At 38.1% G+C, this 15,565-nt stretch overlaps 2 protein-coding genes across 4 annotated transcripts; one reads left to right on the top strand and one right to left on the bottom strand.

Moving 5' to 3' along the window:
• Positions 1-3,927: 3,927 nt before the first annotated feature.
• Topors (TOP1 binding arginine/serine rich protein, E3 ubiquitin ligase) lies at positions 3,928-14,470 on the bottom strand. 2 transcript variants are annotated; one of them, XM_015492462.2, is made up of 3 exons: positions 14,282-14,470; positions 12,655-12,849; positions 3,928-7,458 (listed from the first exon to the last, which is right to left on the bottom strand). In XM_015492462.2, the coding sequence occupies exons 1-3, from the start codon at positions 14,282-14,284 to the stop codon at positions 4,528-4,530; spliced, it is 3,129 nt and encodes a 1,042-aa protein (XP_015347948.1). In that variant the 5' UTR covers positions 14,285-14,470; the 3' UTR covers positions 3,928-4,527. The 2 variants fall into 2 exon arrangements, with proteins under 2 accessions (XP_015347948.1, XP_048639476.1); XM_048783519.1 differs by lacking the exon at positions 12,655-12,849.
• On the top strand, positions 14,146-15,028 carry Smim27 (small integral membrane protein 27). Of its 2 annotated transcripts, none has more exons than XM_048783520.1 (2): positions 14,146-14,327; positions 14,663-15,028. In XM_048783520.1, exons 1-2 carry the CDS (start codon positions 14,283-14,285, stop codon positions 14,783-14,785), a joined length of 168 nt encoding a protein of 55 aa, XP_048639477.1. In that variant the 5' UTR covers positions 14,146-14,282; the 3' UTR covers positions 14,786-15,028. The 2 variants fall into 2 exon arrangements, 1 of the variants encoding a protein (XP_048639477.1); XR_007340710.1 differs by lacking the exon at positions 14,146-14,327 and adding an exon at positions 14,476-14,572 and having other exon boundaries at positions 14,663-14,878.
• Positions 15,029-15,565: the final 537 nt, after the last annotated feature.

The following is a 15,565-nucleotide window of genomic DNA, read 5'->3' as shown; positions in this document are numbered from 1 at the left end:
TCACACTTCATTCCAGCAATTCTTAAATATTGTATTGTCCCAACTACATCACATGTTCACAAATCTGTGGTATTGCAGAACTGTCCCCCAAGCTGGAATGTAAAATTCCTCCTCTGCCTACTGTAGGCCTTGCAATGTTCTTGAATTCAAGATCCAATGCTATTTTGCCAATTTAGACTTTGCTGCTGCCTCTGGGCAGACTTAGTTCACTATGTTGAGCTTTAATGCACTTTATAGATAAGGCCACTGATGCATCTAGCAATTCTCTGTACTTGAACTCACCAATGAGGCCAGAGTCCTATCTTATATCACTCCACAATGCCTAGCATCTATTGTGCAGTGTCTAGTATGTAGTTAAGGTTTTTATGAAATGGTTTAATAATGTAAATATATGGTTATGAAAAAACAAATATTGCAGAGAAGTGTTAGTTGATTTTGGAAAAACTTAAGACACAATTTAAGAAACTTTCTTTAAAAGTGCTGGATGGCTAGGGAGACAAAGTAATTTTCGGGTAATTACAAAAGAATGAACAAGGTGTTCAGTGGTGGAAATGAACACAGTGTAATCTAAGGAGAATAGAGGTAAAAGTTAAAAAAAATTATTTAAACAACCTTTAAAAGTCAAGCAGAGATTTGGACAGTTTTCTCTTCAAGCAAGAAGGTACACTTTAAGGATGGCAAGGTTCTTGTTAATCTAAATTGATCACTGATAACAGTATGTAGGAATTATAGTAGAGCTTTTTGAATAAATTTGGGAAACAAGATTGTCCTCAGAGGTGAACTATAAAGTCCACAAGTAATGGATAAAAGCAGAGTGCCCCTCAAGTTCCTTAAAGAAATGCTTGACTTCAGAGAAGGTAAACAATGAGACTGGAATATTCTTGTTATACCAGAAAACTGAATGCTTAAAAAATGCTGGAATATATTCAAAGTACACAGAAGCCAGTTTGAAGATGCTCTCGCTGGCTAACTACAGGAAAATTTGAGCACTGACATAAGTAAGAACAAAATAATGAATACAACCCATTGCATAAAATAAGGATCCATAGGTCCACACTAGATAAACAAAGGGAAAACTACTTACAGAAAAAAATGCCACCTAGTAAGTATAAAACAAAATGTGGAGTTAGAAAAATCACCATTTTTAAAACCATCACAGTAAAAAATTGATTCAGCCAAGAAGCATCGAGAATGGTAAAATTTAGATAAGGGTAAATTTACATAAGCAACAGCATGCTTACATGATTTCAAAGAATCTCCCTACAAATTAATTACAAAGGAAAAAAAATCTGACAGTGGAGATACTGTACAACATAACCATATGATCAAAATTAATATCACAAGGGACAAACAGGTGCCTCCAGATGATATTGATACAATACCATGTATATAGTATTCTAGCCCTAAATACACAATCTGAATGTAATTGTAAATAAAATCAGAAACTGGGGGATATTCTATAAAATCTAGTGTCAAATGTTGTATGAAAGGCAAAGGCTAAAAAAGAACTAAATTTCAGATTAAGGAAAACAAAAAATAAAATCCCAGATTGGAGCCTTCTGGGGGAGGGGCACATAAATTTCAATCTCAATGACATCTACATTATTATAGCAATTTGATCAGTTAACATTTCACCTTGATTTCGGTATAACAAACTTAGTTACAAACAGATCTTTCAATGCTCTGAATGATACCACAAAAGAATTCTACTTCCCACTCCTTACTCCGATGGTTAGAGATTGGGGCTGGGGATAATCCAAACTAGATCAAACTTGGGTTCCAGCAATCTAAGTGCCTTCTGAAAAACTTATAAAGTCCAGAGATGTGGTACTAAAGGTTTAGTGTTGTCAACACCCAAAATGACAGAGGACTGAAATTACTCTTCATAAGGGAAGAATTTCCAACAAGTCCCTGCACCTTTGTACACACTACTCCTACTAGAGAATGGATGGGCTAATGAAGCCCTTGGACTGGCTAACCCAGAGAGCTGAGGAAGTAGAACTTAAAACTAGGTAGTAACAAGTTTTTGTGTTTGTGAACTCATCATTAGTGAGTAAGCACAAAAGGCTTGGTTGCATTTCTCTTAGAACAATCAAAATGAAATCAAGTTACAAAAACTACTGAAAACCTGAGATAAAATATTAGACACCAAATTCAGATGAAAATAATATGCTACTAGGTTGAAGTTTATAGATAGTGAAGCTTCCTGAAAGTAGACAGCAGTCTTAGCCTATTTAAAAAATCTCCAGCACCTAAATAGGTAAGAGGCACACCTTGATGTCAGCCAGGAGTTAAGTTCCCAGGAGGAGAAACATGCCATGTATGAAGGTTCTGATATACAGCACAGCACCTCCACAGACCTGAACCAGGCTAGTGTGGCTTGAGGGAGGAAAGGAGGTAAGAGAAACATAATGAAGGATGGATTGGAGCTTGATCAAGCACACAGATTTATAGACCATTACCATGTTGCTGGATTTTTTTTGTCTGCTTTTAATCCTAAGAATAATGGGGAGTTACTAAAGGATTTTAAGTAGGACAATGAAAACCAAACAAAAATTTTTTTAAAGATCTCTTGAATACTTCAAGAATAGATAGGCATGGGAGGGGCTGGGTTTGTGGCTTAGAGGTAGAGCACTCGCCTAGCAAGTGTGAGACCCTGGGTTTCATCCTCAGCACCACATAAAAATAAAGAAAGGTATTGTGTCCAACTACAACTAAAAAATAAATATTAAAAAAAAAAAGGACAGGCGGTCTAGGGTTGTGGCTCAGTGGCCTAGCATGTGGAAGGCACTGGGTTTGATTCTCAGCATCACACATAAAGGTCCATTAACAACTTAAAAAATATTCATAAACTTTTTACAAAAAAGAATAGATGAGGGAAATAGGTGGGTATGGAACAAAAGTAGATACAAGGAGACCCACTATGGCAGAAATCCCTGCTGCTGAAACTGGGATGATAGACACACAATAGAAATATTTAGTAAAAAGATTTGGTGATTTGATGAGAAGGCTGAAAAAGGAATCAAAGATGAGCATTTTGAGCTCGAACACCTTAGCTACAAAGTAATTTTATAATTCAGTTTATTCCTTGATTAACTATAGTCTTCCCATTATTTATCAATGGCTGAGTTAACTAAAAACCTCAACTTAGATTTTTCTAATTTTAAACCATTTTTCCATGCCCTTTAGGATAAACAAATTCTTAACATGGTCTACAAAACCTGCTCCCAAACTGTCCTTTGGCTAACCCTGCCTTCTTTTAGTTCTTGGGATATGCTGGGCTCCTCTTCTAACTTCTGATCATTGCACAGGTTTTCCTTTGTTAACAGAAACTACTCAGTGTCTACTTGTTTTCTAGACTCCAACTATCACTTCCACCTGAGATAAGGTCCCTATTATGTACTTAGAACTTGTTGTAATTTGTAATGTTATATTTACAAATATATTGTCTTAAATCAACAATCTATTATAAGTCCCACAAAGGTAGGAGATATATATGCTTTGCTCTACCACTAAAATCTAATCAAACCCTGCCACACAGCAGACATTCCAATTTCCAATGAAGAATGAATGGCATAGAGCAAGGCAAATTGAAGGCTCAATTTAGATTTAATTCAAGTTCTACTGTTCTCTAGCAATCTTACATTAGGCTAGATGTAGAGCAGTTTTATCTTCTCTAAAACAAGATAAAAAATAACACAAAGTTTGGTTAAAAGCTTTTTTTGTTTCTCTAATAAGCTAAATCCTCCAAAAATGCATTCTGCTGAAGACGGAAAGCAAGATACTCAAAATCAGATTAAGTAACTAAAATACTCATTGAAACTGAGACATCTATAAATGCTGATCATCTATTTTCACCAATTTGACTCCAATAATATATACACACACACACATATTTTACTATTGCATAGGAAAACTCCTGAATTCTTGTTTTAAATGTTACTATTTTATTTTCTTTTGTTGAATACACGTTTTACTGGCAGTCCAGATAAACAAGTATATAAAGGATACTAAATTTTCCTTTTGGCAGAAGTCAAGATAAACTGTAGATTAAAATGCTTCAATTCAGCCTGAAGAAATGTTTTGAATCATACAAATTTTAAGAGGAAAAATAAAGACTGTCCAAAGGGACTCTCCTAGCTTATAACACATTTCCAGAATAACTTTCAAAAAAAAAATTCAAAAATACTCATTGACTACCTTAAAAATATGTCAATACCATATGGCTTTATGAAATAATTTCTAAAATTTACACTTTTTATTTAAAAAGGATCCAAAGTTTTAAATAAACCACTAGCAATATCATTTTCTTTACTTAAAAGTGCTTACCTCTGAGGGTGGGACATACATACTTTTTGAACAAATAATGATTTTTACAAATTAACACACACAAAAAAAATCACTTAAAATATTTTAAAGGGGAAGAGTTTTCACCAAAAGTCATCTTTAAATAGACTGTAATAGATAACAATGTTCCTTTCTATACCATCAAAATCCTCAATGAGATGCTTTGGCAGTTTTAAGACATCAATCTCTATGGAGAGACAATGACATTAATGATGTCCGTGGAGATGGCAATTGCCTTGATGGCTCAGTTTGAATAGATACAACACTACTGGGCTGGTTTTCCAAATCGGAGGCAAAGGTGCTCTCTTCTCTTACATCAAGAGTTTGTTCAACTGAAGTTGGCTGGGGCGGAATATTGTCCACAGTCTTATTGGCATTATTCAAGTTGTTGGTAAGTGTGGTGATATCACACTCCTTGTCCAGGACACCAAATTCATCTTCTATTGTGACTACGTCTTTAGTTTCAAATGGTTCCAAGGAAGGAGCCAAAAACTCATTTTGTAAAGGGTCTTGAGGACAATTATTGTCACATTCTTCCATATCTGCCTTCACTTCAGAATCTTTATCACTATCACTGTCAATAGTAATAACAACTGGGGAACGTGAAATATTATCGCCATGATGTTTCCTATGCTTCTTCTTATGTTTCTTCTTTTTCTTTTTATGATGTTTAGTTGTATCGGTAGCTTTCCCTTCATAGACTATCTCTACACTTAAGCTCCGGGTTCTTCTTTTTCTTTTCTTAGGTTTTGTTTCTCTCTCTGATGATCGGCTGTCTGAAAAGCTGTCACTCTCATTTTTGTAATTTCCATCCAATTTTGATGTAGATTTTTGGTAATGACTGTCCTTTACTTTAGAAGCAAAGTCACGAGATGGTTGAGCAACTTCATTAGTACCCTCCAAATGCCGTGTTTTGTATTTTCGTTTCCCTCCAGGCTTTTCGTTTCTCACCCGGTCAGGCCCTGTAGATGCAGTCCTTGACCTATTACTAGAAAGGCTCCTCGATCTGTGCCTTTCATAATAATAATACTTCCTTTCACTGTGATTATTCTTTTTCCTAGCATTTGTTCTTTCAGAAAAGGACTGAATTCTAAATTCTGGACTTGAAGATTGTCTAGAATAATGGGCTCTGGACAGAGTCCTCCTTCTGTAAGACGATTCATAACCGTCCCTGTCCTTGTTTCTACTGTAATATGTATACTCCCACTTATATCTGCTTCCATAATTATTTCTTAAATAATAGCGATCTCTATTTCTGCTCCGTGATCTTCTTTTGCCATGATCACTGCTACGAGATCTTGATCTGCTTGTGCTTTCACTACTTAGAGAAAGAGTTTGGCTTCTTCTTGACCAACTGCTATCTCTAGTTCTTGATCTCTTTTTGTCTCTTCTTCCTCTAGGTCTGCTACTCTCCCTGCTTCTGGATCGTTTGCTCTTCATTCTTTTCTTCCCATGATGCCTTCTATGATTCCTCTGATCGTGCCCACTTCTACTCTGGGAACGAGAATCCGAACTTCTGGATCTTCCCCTCTTTCTGTGTCTATGGTTATACGGGGAATATACTCTGTCTCCTCTCATAGATGAGCTCAGGTCTCTAGGAGATGACAATGATGTAGATCGTTTCTCTTCCTTCCTTGATTTGATTCTTGTACCAGAATCACAATGACTTTTATTCATTTGCTCATCTTTTCCAAGAATAGAGCGTGGAGATGAACATCTACTAACATCACTATCACCAGTACTGTAAGAGTGCTCTTGTTCTTGTGTCTTCCCTGTTTCTATTTTCTCATAAGAGCCTAACTCCTCAGAATCTGAGGACAGTTCAACAAGTTCTGGCGTCCTCTCAGCTAGTGGTTTAACAAACCCAACAATGACACAATTATCTGAAGAAGAATCACTGTCATTATTTAGGTCTTCATTGGTTTGTACTCCTTGTATCTGAGACGTGGCTCCTTCTGTGATAAGTTCTTCATCTGAACTGTCAGAAGTATTTAAAAGGGAAGACATGGCAACATGTACCTGCTCTGAGCTTGAGTAAGATGGTCCTGGAGTTTCATCATCCCAAGGTGCCTGACTAACAGTGGCTACATTAATATCCAGCTCTTGGGTCTCAGTCTCATCTGGAGATATTGTTATGACTGAAGAATCAGAATGGCTACCTTCTTCATATGATGGAGCAGGGCAATCATAATTAGCATGTTGGTCAAAAGCTGCCATGTTAAAAGGAGATCGAGCAAAACTGATAAACTCATGTATAAAATGCTCAGTTCGATTAAGTAAAAATGGTCTTAAATCAGACACAAATGCCTGACTCTCCAAGTCATAGCGAGTAACATTACTCATGATGATGTGCTGGACAATATTGACTAAAGATCCATGAGCTCCAAAAAGAACTGTAAGTTCACGTTTTAACCAAGGGACTAACCTGTGAAGACAAGCTGGATTCCTACGGAAAAATTCAGCTGAAATATCCCTATAGCGGCCACCATCTTCTATATTTCTAACTCGAGCACCAGCGCGATAGAGAGTTCGTCTAAAATTAATAATATCTTGTTCTTGAATTTTCCGCAAAGGCCTTTCATCTGCAGTAGATTGCCTTAATGAAATCTGTCTCATAAGTTGAGGAATTTCAACACCTCTAGATCTTGATGAAATGCCTAACCCTTCAAACAGCACTCCACTATCTGGTGGAGTAGTTGTTCTTCTATTCATGGTACTACTAGGTGAATAAACAGAAACATTTCTTTCCCTTGTCATTGTTGTTCGGTAGCGAAATCGTCGAACTTCAGGGGTGGCAAAAGAACCATTATATGAAGGTCTTAGGACATACTCCTTGAAGTCATCTTCTGCCCTCACAGAATGAAAAATAGAATCAAAGGGCTGTTTACATAGTGGACATTCAGCTTTGTTTTTTGACCACTCCTGAACACAGCGAAAACAGAACTTGTGTAAGCAGCGATCTAAGTAAGACACATTATCAAATCTATCCAAGCATATAGGACACTTAGAATCAGGAGATGCATCAGCTGGTACTGTCTGTTGCAATTTGCTAGTGCCAGCTTTAGGTGAAAAGTTGTCCATTTTAAATTCTTTAGCAGCTGATGCCATTATCTGTAAAAGGGAAAGAAATATATCAGTAACCAGATAAAGAGTAATGACTACAAAATAAAAACCTTGGAACATACTTCATGAAAACACTCGAGCGGCTTATTTTTATTTTACTATAAGGAGGCATTGTAGCATAATAATATAGTGCTTAAAGCACAAGCCCTGAAAAGGCAGATTTCCAGAATTGAATCCTGTGGCATACTATCAAGTGTTACTATCTCTATGCTTTAATATCATCTGTAGGTCAGTGACAACAGAATTTGCCTAATGGGTTTGTAAAGATGTAAAAGGCCATCAGAAAGGGGGCCTGGTACATAATAAGTGCTCAAAAATACTATGTAACATTTTATTATTCTTTTAAAAAATAATTTGAGAAATAGTTGACATGTACGAAAAGTACAAGAGAAAATATAACAAGTGCTCATGTATCTACTATTCAGATTTAACAACTAACATGTTTTAAAACATCCCTTCCCCTCTTACCCTTCTCTCTGGAAAATAAAAGCAAAACCACCACAGCCTTAAGCTTATTTCATTTTTATGCACAGTTTTATGGCTTTCATATACACATGCCCCTAACATTATATACTACCCATTTATTTTACTTGTGGTAATACTGTATATGTACTTTTTAAAGACAGCTTTAGTGAGCTAATTTAAATAAAATTTATCTATTTAAACTAATTCTATGATTTTCAGTGAAAGATTCACTGAAACAATCTTTTAGTAAGGATTAAGTGAAATAAATATTAAAAACACTCAAGGGCAGTGCCTGGCTCATAGTAACCGCTAAGTAAACATCAGCTGCAGTTATTATACTATCATTACTATTTTGACACTTTTGTTACTACACTATTATGTTCAGTTAATCACTGATTCCTTTCTAAGAACCCTTCCTTAGCCTTTTTTTAAACCCAAAGTCAAACCACCACAACGTATCTTGAAATCATGTTTTCAGTCCCCTTTCCTATTATCTTTGCCCACAGGGATCATAAGGATCTTAAAGATTTGTTTTCTTTAAATTCATCAGTTTATATCAATTCATAAGTTACAAAATAAATTTGCCAGTCTGAAATCTAACATGCATTAATTCTGAACTTGCTATCTATAAATCTTATTTTGCTAAATTCTGCACTTATTATTTTGCATATATTAAATATTAATTTCTTCATGTTTCCCTAGGCCTATTATTCATATTCTTCTGCTCCTCTATCATAGTAAGTTCCATCACTAGCCAAATGCTAAGTTAGTTAAATAACAGAACTGCAATTTTCTAAATAATAAAAACTCATTGCCTGTAACAACTATAAAAAAGAAAAACCTTACAACACTTGTATTAGTGAAAAATTCCACCACGTTTTTCAAGTTAAATTTGCTCATTTAGGGCATCTTTGTTTTCCCAGAATCATAACTTAAAAGGTAATCAATTAATAATGAATAAATGTTCCTTCAAGGGTTCAAATACATCTAATCTTCTATTTTCTGGATTGGAAATACAAAAATCCCTACTGTTTTTCATTATTTACCAGGTCTGGAAAAACAATTATACATATGTAATACTAATTGCGTTTGTCCATTTGTTTTTTATTTGTGGTACTGGGGACCCAGGGTCTCACTATACTAGTTAAGTGCTCAACTACTAAGCTATATCCCCAACCCTTTTCAATATTATTTGTATTCTAAACTTTTTATTGCATACATTTCTCAGCATCTCCTTCTACTTATAATGCTTTTTTAATCCACCTATTGTGGGGAGGGGCATAAAAACATGCAGGATCCAGGGATAGTGTGTATGGCTTAGAGGAAAGAAATAGGCAAAAATAGGAAGGGAACTTAAGGGGTTATCAGATGACCTGGACTAAAGACCAAGTTTCACCTAAAACTAGTTCTGTAAAACAAAGAAATTCACATTAACTCTATATTTTAATTTTACCTTCTGGGTAAGGGGATTATTATATTTGGAAAAAAAGGCTGGTGAATTTCTAATCAATACATTTTATCTTAATTTGTTTCTTTGGAGGGTAGAATTTTAGTATTTACTGAACATTTCTTGTTCACATAAAAACTGCTACCCTGGCTGGGAGGGTGGGGCAAGCCTTTAATCCCAGTGGCTCCGGAGGCTGAGGCAGGAGGATCAAGGAGGATCCCGAATTCAAAGCCAGCAAACAAAAGCAAGGTGCTAAAGCAACTCAATGAGACCCTGCCTCTAAATAAAATACAAAAAAGAGCTGGAGAAATTAGCTCAGTGGTTGAGTGCCACTGAGTTCAATCCCTTGTTACCCTCCACCCTCCAAAAAATATAGTACCCAGAATAAATTAAAGGACATTATTTTTTATTAATTTTTAGTTGTAGTTGGACACAATACCTTTATTTTAGTTATTTATTTTCTTTATGTGGTGCTGAGGATTGAACCTAGTGCCTGGCATCTACTAGGCAAGTACTCTACCATTGAGTCACAACCCCAGCCTGGACATTAATATTAAACTTGAAATTCAAATAGAACAAAATCTTTAAGCCTATCAACCACTTTGACAGCATATGACTAAAGACAGACCAACAACATCCTCCACCATAAGTAAAAAGAGTAACTTAGAGTTCTCGTATTTCTACACAGGAATATCTTTAGCTACAAGGAATGGTATTTGTCAGAAATTATGATAAATGAAGCAGATCAAATATGTCATATTTGAATCATTTCAAATCTGCTGATAATTACCTCTTCCAAATTATCACGAAAGTTAAAATGTTTGTTAAAACAAATCATATATGACCCAAGAACTCCACATCTAGATATTTACCCAAGATAAATAATACATGTCCAAATATTTGCATGTAAATATTCACAGCAGCCTTAGTCATAATAGTTCACAGGTGGAAAGTAAAATGTCCATCAACTGGATTAGAATAATAAAATGTGGTTTATATATAAAATGGATTATTTGGCAATAAAAAGAAATACTGATACATGTTACAAAATGGATGAACCTTTTTTTTATATCAAATGAAAAAAATAATCAGCCACAAAAAACCCACATATGGTATGATATCATTTATATGAAATGTCCAGAATAGGGAAATCTAAAGTGAATGAATGCTGGTAATGAGGTTTCTTTCTGGCATAGTGAAAACTTTCTACAATTAGATTATGATGATAGTTGAACAACTCTAAATAAACTAAAAACTACTGAATTACATGAATAGGCAAAGCTTATGATGGAATATAAGTTATAGCTCAACAAAGGTGTTTAAAAAATAAAATTAAGGCATAAAATTGGTATGGCTAGGACACTGGGAAGTTTGCAGGAGAGATTCTAGATTTAGGTTGTAAAGATGGACCTAATGGTAAACACACTTAAGGCTGCAGGTTTGAGAAAACACCTGTGTAAAGGTTTCTCTAGCACTTTATGAATTAGGAATGCAAATTAATTTCCCCATAGAGGAGATTAATCAGTTCTTCTGATCCCACTTCTTTAAGAGCCTCCCAAATCCAAAATAAAGTTCTCATCTTGAGGATGAACTGATTAAGCCAAACCTTTCCTTTATCAAATCTTTAAATCTGTTTGCTGGTTCTAACAAGGATAAGAACTCTTTATGTTATAATTTGAGGGAATTAAAGGTAAATCAACAGGCATGAGGTATCTAAGGAAAACAGATGGACGAAAAAAACAATTGGGAGGCTAGAATCTAAAGAAGGTCATAGATGTGCTATGAAAATGAAATAAAACTGCTCTGCAAAATTATATTTTATAAAGCCAGACTTTCTATAAAGTCATCTTCTATAGCATTCCTTAAATTATCAGTGGATATAAAACTTACTAATCTGATTACATTTGAATAATTAATGTTAATCCTAAAGCACTTGTCAATGTTGAAAATCAAACCACTTCTTACTTGTATGACATGGAGGAAGTTATTTCTCAAAACCTAAATTATAAACCTAATTTCTGAATTCTAAAATTGCAAAGTAACAGCAACCTTTTCAAACTCACTTGAAAAGGTGGTTGTGTGACGGGATATATTTCCTGTAACACTCAGCACAACTCTTGATACACAGAAAGAACCCAACACTGTTCCCCTATGTTATGTGAAAATAAAAGTTAATTTTGGTAACTGATAAGTGCTCAGAGGACAGTCTATAATAATTAAATAACCATAATATACTTAATAAGATTCACAGGTAGATGAACTAGAAAGACATCCAAAATATTAAAAACAATCTCAGTCTTACTCCTTGTTACTTAAAAAAAAAAAAAAATCTCTGCACCTTTCTGAACTGTATTATCACCAATTTCAAAAGGGTATACAAAATTATACAATTTACTGATCACATCTTACCAAATTTCATTTCAATTCCAGCAATAAAAAAGAAATGCTTGAGAAACCTTTCCCCTCTAAAGCCACTCATTCCAGATAAGCACGGTTGTCTGTGGCCAACAGCAGAGGTTTGGATTTCATGTAATAAAAACAAAGGCCCTCCAAAACAAAAAAGCCTCACCATTATTAGCTTAAGTCCTGGGGAGCTGCTTCTAATTTGTCTTAAATAACTAGGTATATTACCTACTATAAATTCTATTCATTTTTCCTCTGAAGTCATTGTGCACCTCATCTCAGCACTGTTCTCTTCTAGTCTGCGAATGAGGAAAGCTGCAACTAACTGGATTGTTGATGAAATCACAGGCAGACAAGCCCAGCCCAGAATGTGTACCACTGCACAGACAACTCCAATAGTCACCCTGATAGTGGTTTCCTTAGGTTAAGAACTGCCGCTGGCGAGGATAGAACATAGCATCATGTGTTATTACATAACCACCACGAACTAAAACAGTTATTCCCATTATACAGACGGGTTCTGCGGTTTGGGGACTTGGCCAAGGTCACACTCCCTATCAGCGGCAAAGCCACGATTCAGACTCAGCGGTTGTTTGTTTTTTCCCAGAGTCCAAGCTCTTTCCAGTACACCGCTAAGCTCGCGCCCCTCGGGAGCGCTAGTTGGAAACGCAACCCTCACCCGCCCACCCGCACCAATCCACAGGTGCGCAGCAGGAGCCGCCTGCTAGGACCCTTTACCCTGCTGAGGCCCAGACGGCCTAAGGGGCCCGAGGCCGCAACCCCTTGTGCAAGGGCCTCGCTCCAGTGGGGAGCGCCAGCTCGCCCAGCACTTCCGACCCCCGCGCCTCATTGTTCCCGATCTGGCTCACCTCGGAAGATGCCGGCGCAGGCCCGGCTGCGGCGCTGGAAGCAAGCTCCCCACGGCGGAGGAGGCTAGGTCGGTGACGGCAAGATCCACGAAGGCGTACCCGGCGACTTCTCCGCCTACCCTCCGGTGCGGGAGTAGGCGGGGGCGCTTCACCCTCCTCGCGAGACAGCGGAGACCCTGGCTGCTGCTGCGACCCCTGTGACGTAAAATGCTCATCACCAAAAGCAGCTTGGGGGCGGGGCAGAAAGCGAGACCCACTCCCCCAACCCCTGGCGCGTCAAAACACAGCAGCTTCCGTAACGCATGCGCAGTAGACAAGCGCCGGCACTGAGGGCGGGGTTTAACGCATTAAGCCCAAGACACCGCCCTTCCCCCCTGGCTCAGTTCCCCTGGGTTGAGCAACGAGACCCCCTGAGGCACAGATCTGTGTCAAACGATTGATAAATCACTCGAGGTTACTGGGTCACACAATAAATGTTCGCTCCCAGCTTACCCCAAACGCACAATAACTAAATAACATTCAAACTCCACCAAACTCTGGGAGAAGTTACTTAATGATCTCTACCATGTATAAAGGAACTAGTGTTCAACCTCCGATAGCTCAGATAGGAAGTTAACACCGGAATTCGAGTGAGATCCATAACCACAGCCCAACCAGCATTCTTAAAAGTCTTCAGAGAGCTCGATCTGTGGTTTGGGGAAAAATACTTACCCAAACTCTTCCCCAAACGACGTTTTTCTTTCAAAGAACCGCTTTTCCCTTTCCTACTCCCCCAAATCTGGCTTAAAATCCTGTTAAAATGGTATCTAAGCTATACCGTGAAAGAACGCCTGAGCTAAGGCGGCCCACTGCCAAATTCTACCACTCGGGCCTCAAACGCCACCGTCCCCAACATTCTAGAACTGAACTTAAGACTCGGTCTCGCGAGCCAAACTGCGGTACTTTGGGCCTAATAGCTCACACAAGATGTGGTTCTAAGCTCATAACAAACGTTCAACAAACACTTGTTGATTGGTTTGTATATTATGCCTGGTAACACCACATATTTCTTAGAAATACCATTTACATCAACAAGCTTGTGCATTCTCAATCTCAGAGGGTTCAGTTAACAAAGAGGCCAGCAACTCATCTGTTAAATAAAATAAAATGGTGGTATTTCTGTTTGTGTCAAAGAACAACACACGACCTTCTATATTATGTGGTAACAAAGGGGAAACGTTAATTCTTTCAGCGTAGACACCGGTGTAACATTAAAACATGGATTACTTCTCAAACTTTTAAACGCGCACAATGGCACATTTTTCTGAGTCACTACTGCACTACATCTGTAAAGGAAATCAGTTGCGGCATGCCTATCTCTGGCAGCAGAAAAGCAATTTTAAACAGATTTTTCTTCTTTATTTCACCCCCCCTCGCTGAAAGGCGGGCTAACACCGGTCACGTGACCGAGCCCAACTCCGGGCGGAAGAGGACCGCTGGGCCCTTAGGAAGCGCTCCAAGACGCGCGTGGGCGGGCGTTCGCGCCCGGTTGTAAGATGGCTGCTGCCGCCCAGCAGCCACCGCCCCGGAGTTTTCTTTAGAGCCTGAGGCTTCCGCGCATTCCCGCTTACGACCGTCGCCTCCTTACCATGAAGCCAGTGAGTCGCCGCACCCTGGACTGGATTTATTCAGTGGTAGGTCCAGTGACTGGCGGGGCCCTACAGCGTTGACTTCCTGGGCCCGCGGGAGGAAGGCCCCCTATTTCTTCAGCGCTCAGAAACTCTAAAACCCATTCCTGAATTGAGCGTCTCACTCCCTCAACTCGACTCCGCCTCTTCCTGGAGGACACGATCTTCCGCTTCTTACGTAAGAGCTGCTGGGTGTACTCGCCTAGAACTCCCATTTATTAGATTGTTACTATAATTCCCGTTTTCACCTGGTACGTGGTAACTTGACCGGAGCGGGAGTACTACGCTCATTTATATAAATATTTTGCTTTTACTTCCTCTTGTTTTTTTTTTTTTTTCAGTTGCTGCTTGCAGTCGTTTTACTCTCCTGGGGATATGTCATCTATGCCTCAACAGTAGCTGCTCAACGACAGCTAAGGAAAGAATACCCAGACAAAATCTTCGGGATGAATGAAAACTTGTAGTTCTTTTGGATTTAATTCTCTGCAATACAGTTCTTTTCTTCATGCTTATCTGACACCTATGTAGATTTAAAAGTAAAATCCACACTTCCCAGATTTATTTTTGTATAGTTTTTTATAATAAGCACAAACAGGATAATTTTTCAAATAGATCTTATAGCTTTTGAGTGTCAGACCAGAGATTCTCAGGATGGGCAAGAGTGCGACATCTGCATTCGAGGGGAGAAATAAAGAATGTCCATGCGCTTCTGCCTTTTTCAATGCTTTATTCACTCAAATCATTCAATTTCACTCTATAGATTCTTAATCAAGAAAATGACAGTCTTTAATGATGGGTACTGCAATAGACATATAACCAAAGCAAACGATTCTAAGTTAATTCTAAGCACTGCAAACATATGTAATCATGACAGACTTTAATTAAAGACATTCCCCCTGCATGCTAAGCTTAAAATCTCAAGCCTTAGGCCTTAAGTCCAGCAGATGCACACTCACTCAGACTGCAGTGATTAGGTCAGGAACCTCTAAAGTCTTCTCCTGGGGTGAAGCTGACATCTGGTTGAGAGGGTCTTAAGGAGAAGTCAACATTCTCACCAGGGTCAAGATGTGGCTGTAGAATTTGAGCGCAGTGAGGCCCATGCAGAAGATCAGGCAGATAAGGGTTGGGATGTCTGAGTCCTCATCAGGCTCTCTGGCATGTGGGAATATTTGTACATTTGCTCCATCATTTATACTAAATTTGGGGGCTTTTGCTCGTCTTTTGAGTCCCAATCGGCTGATACC

Source organism: Marmota marmota, unplaced genomic scaffold (assembly GCF_001458135.2).
Source record: "Marmota marmota marmota unplaced genomic scaffold, marMar, whole genome shotgun sequence".
Lineage (NCBI taxonomy): Eukaryota > Metazoa > Chordata > Mammalia > Rodentia > Sciuridae > Marmota > Marmota marmota.
The sequence above is the reverse complement of the archived record's forward strand: the minus strand, read 5'-3'. Positions and strand labels throughout refer to the sequence as shown.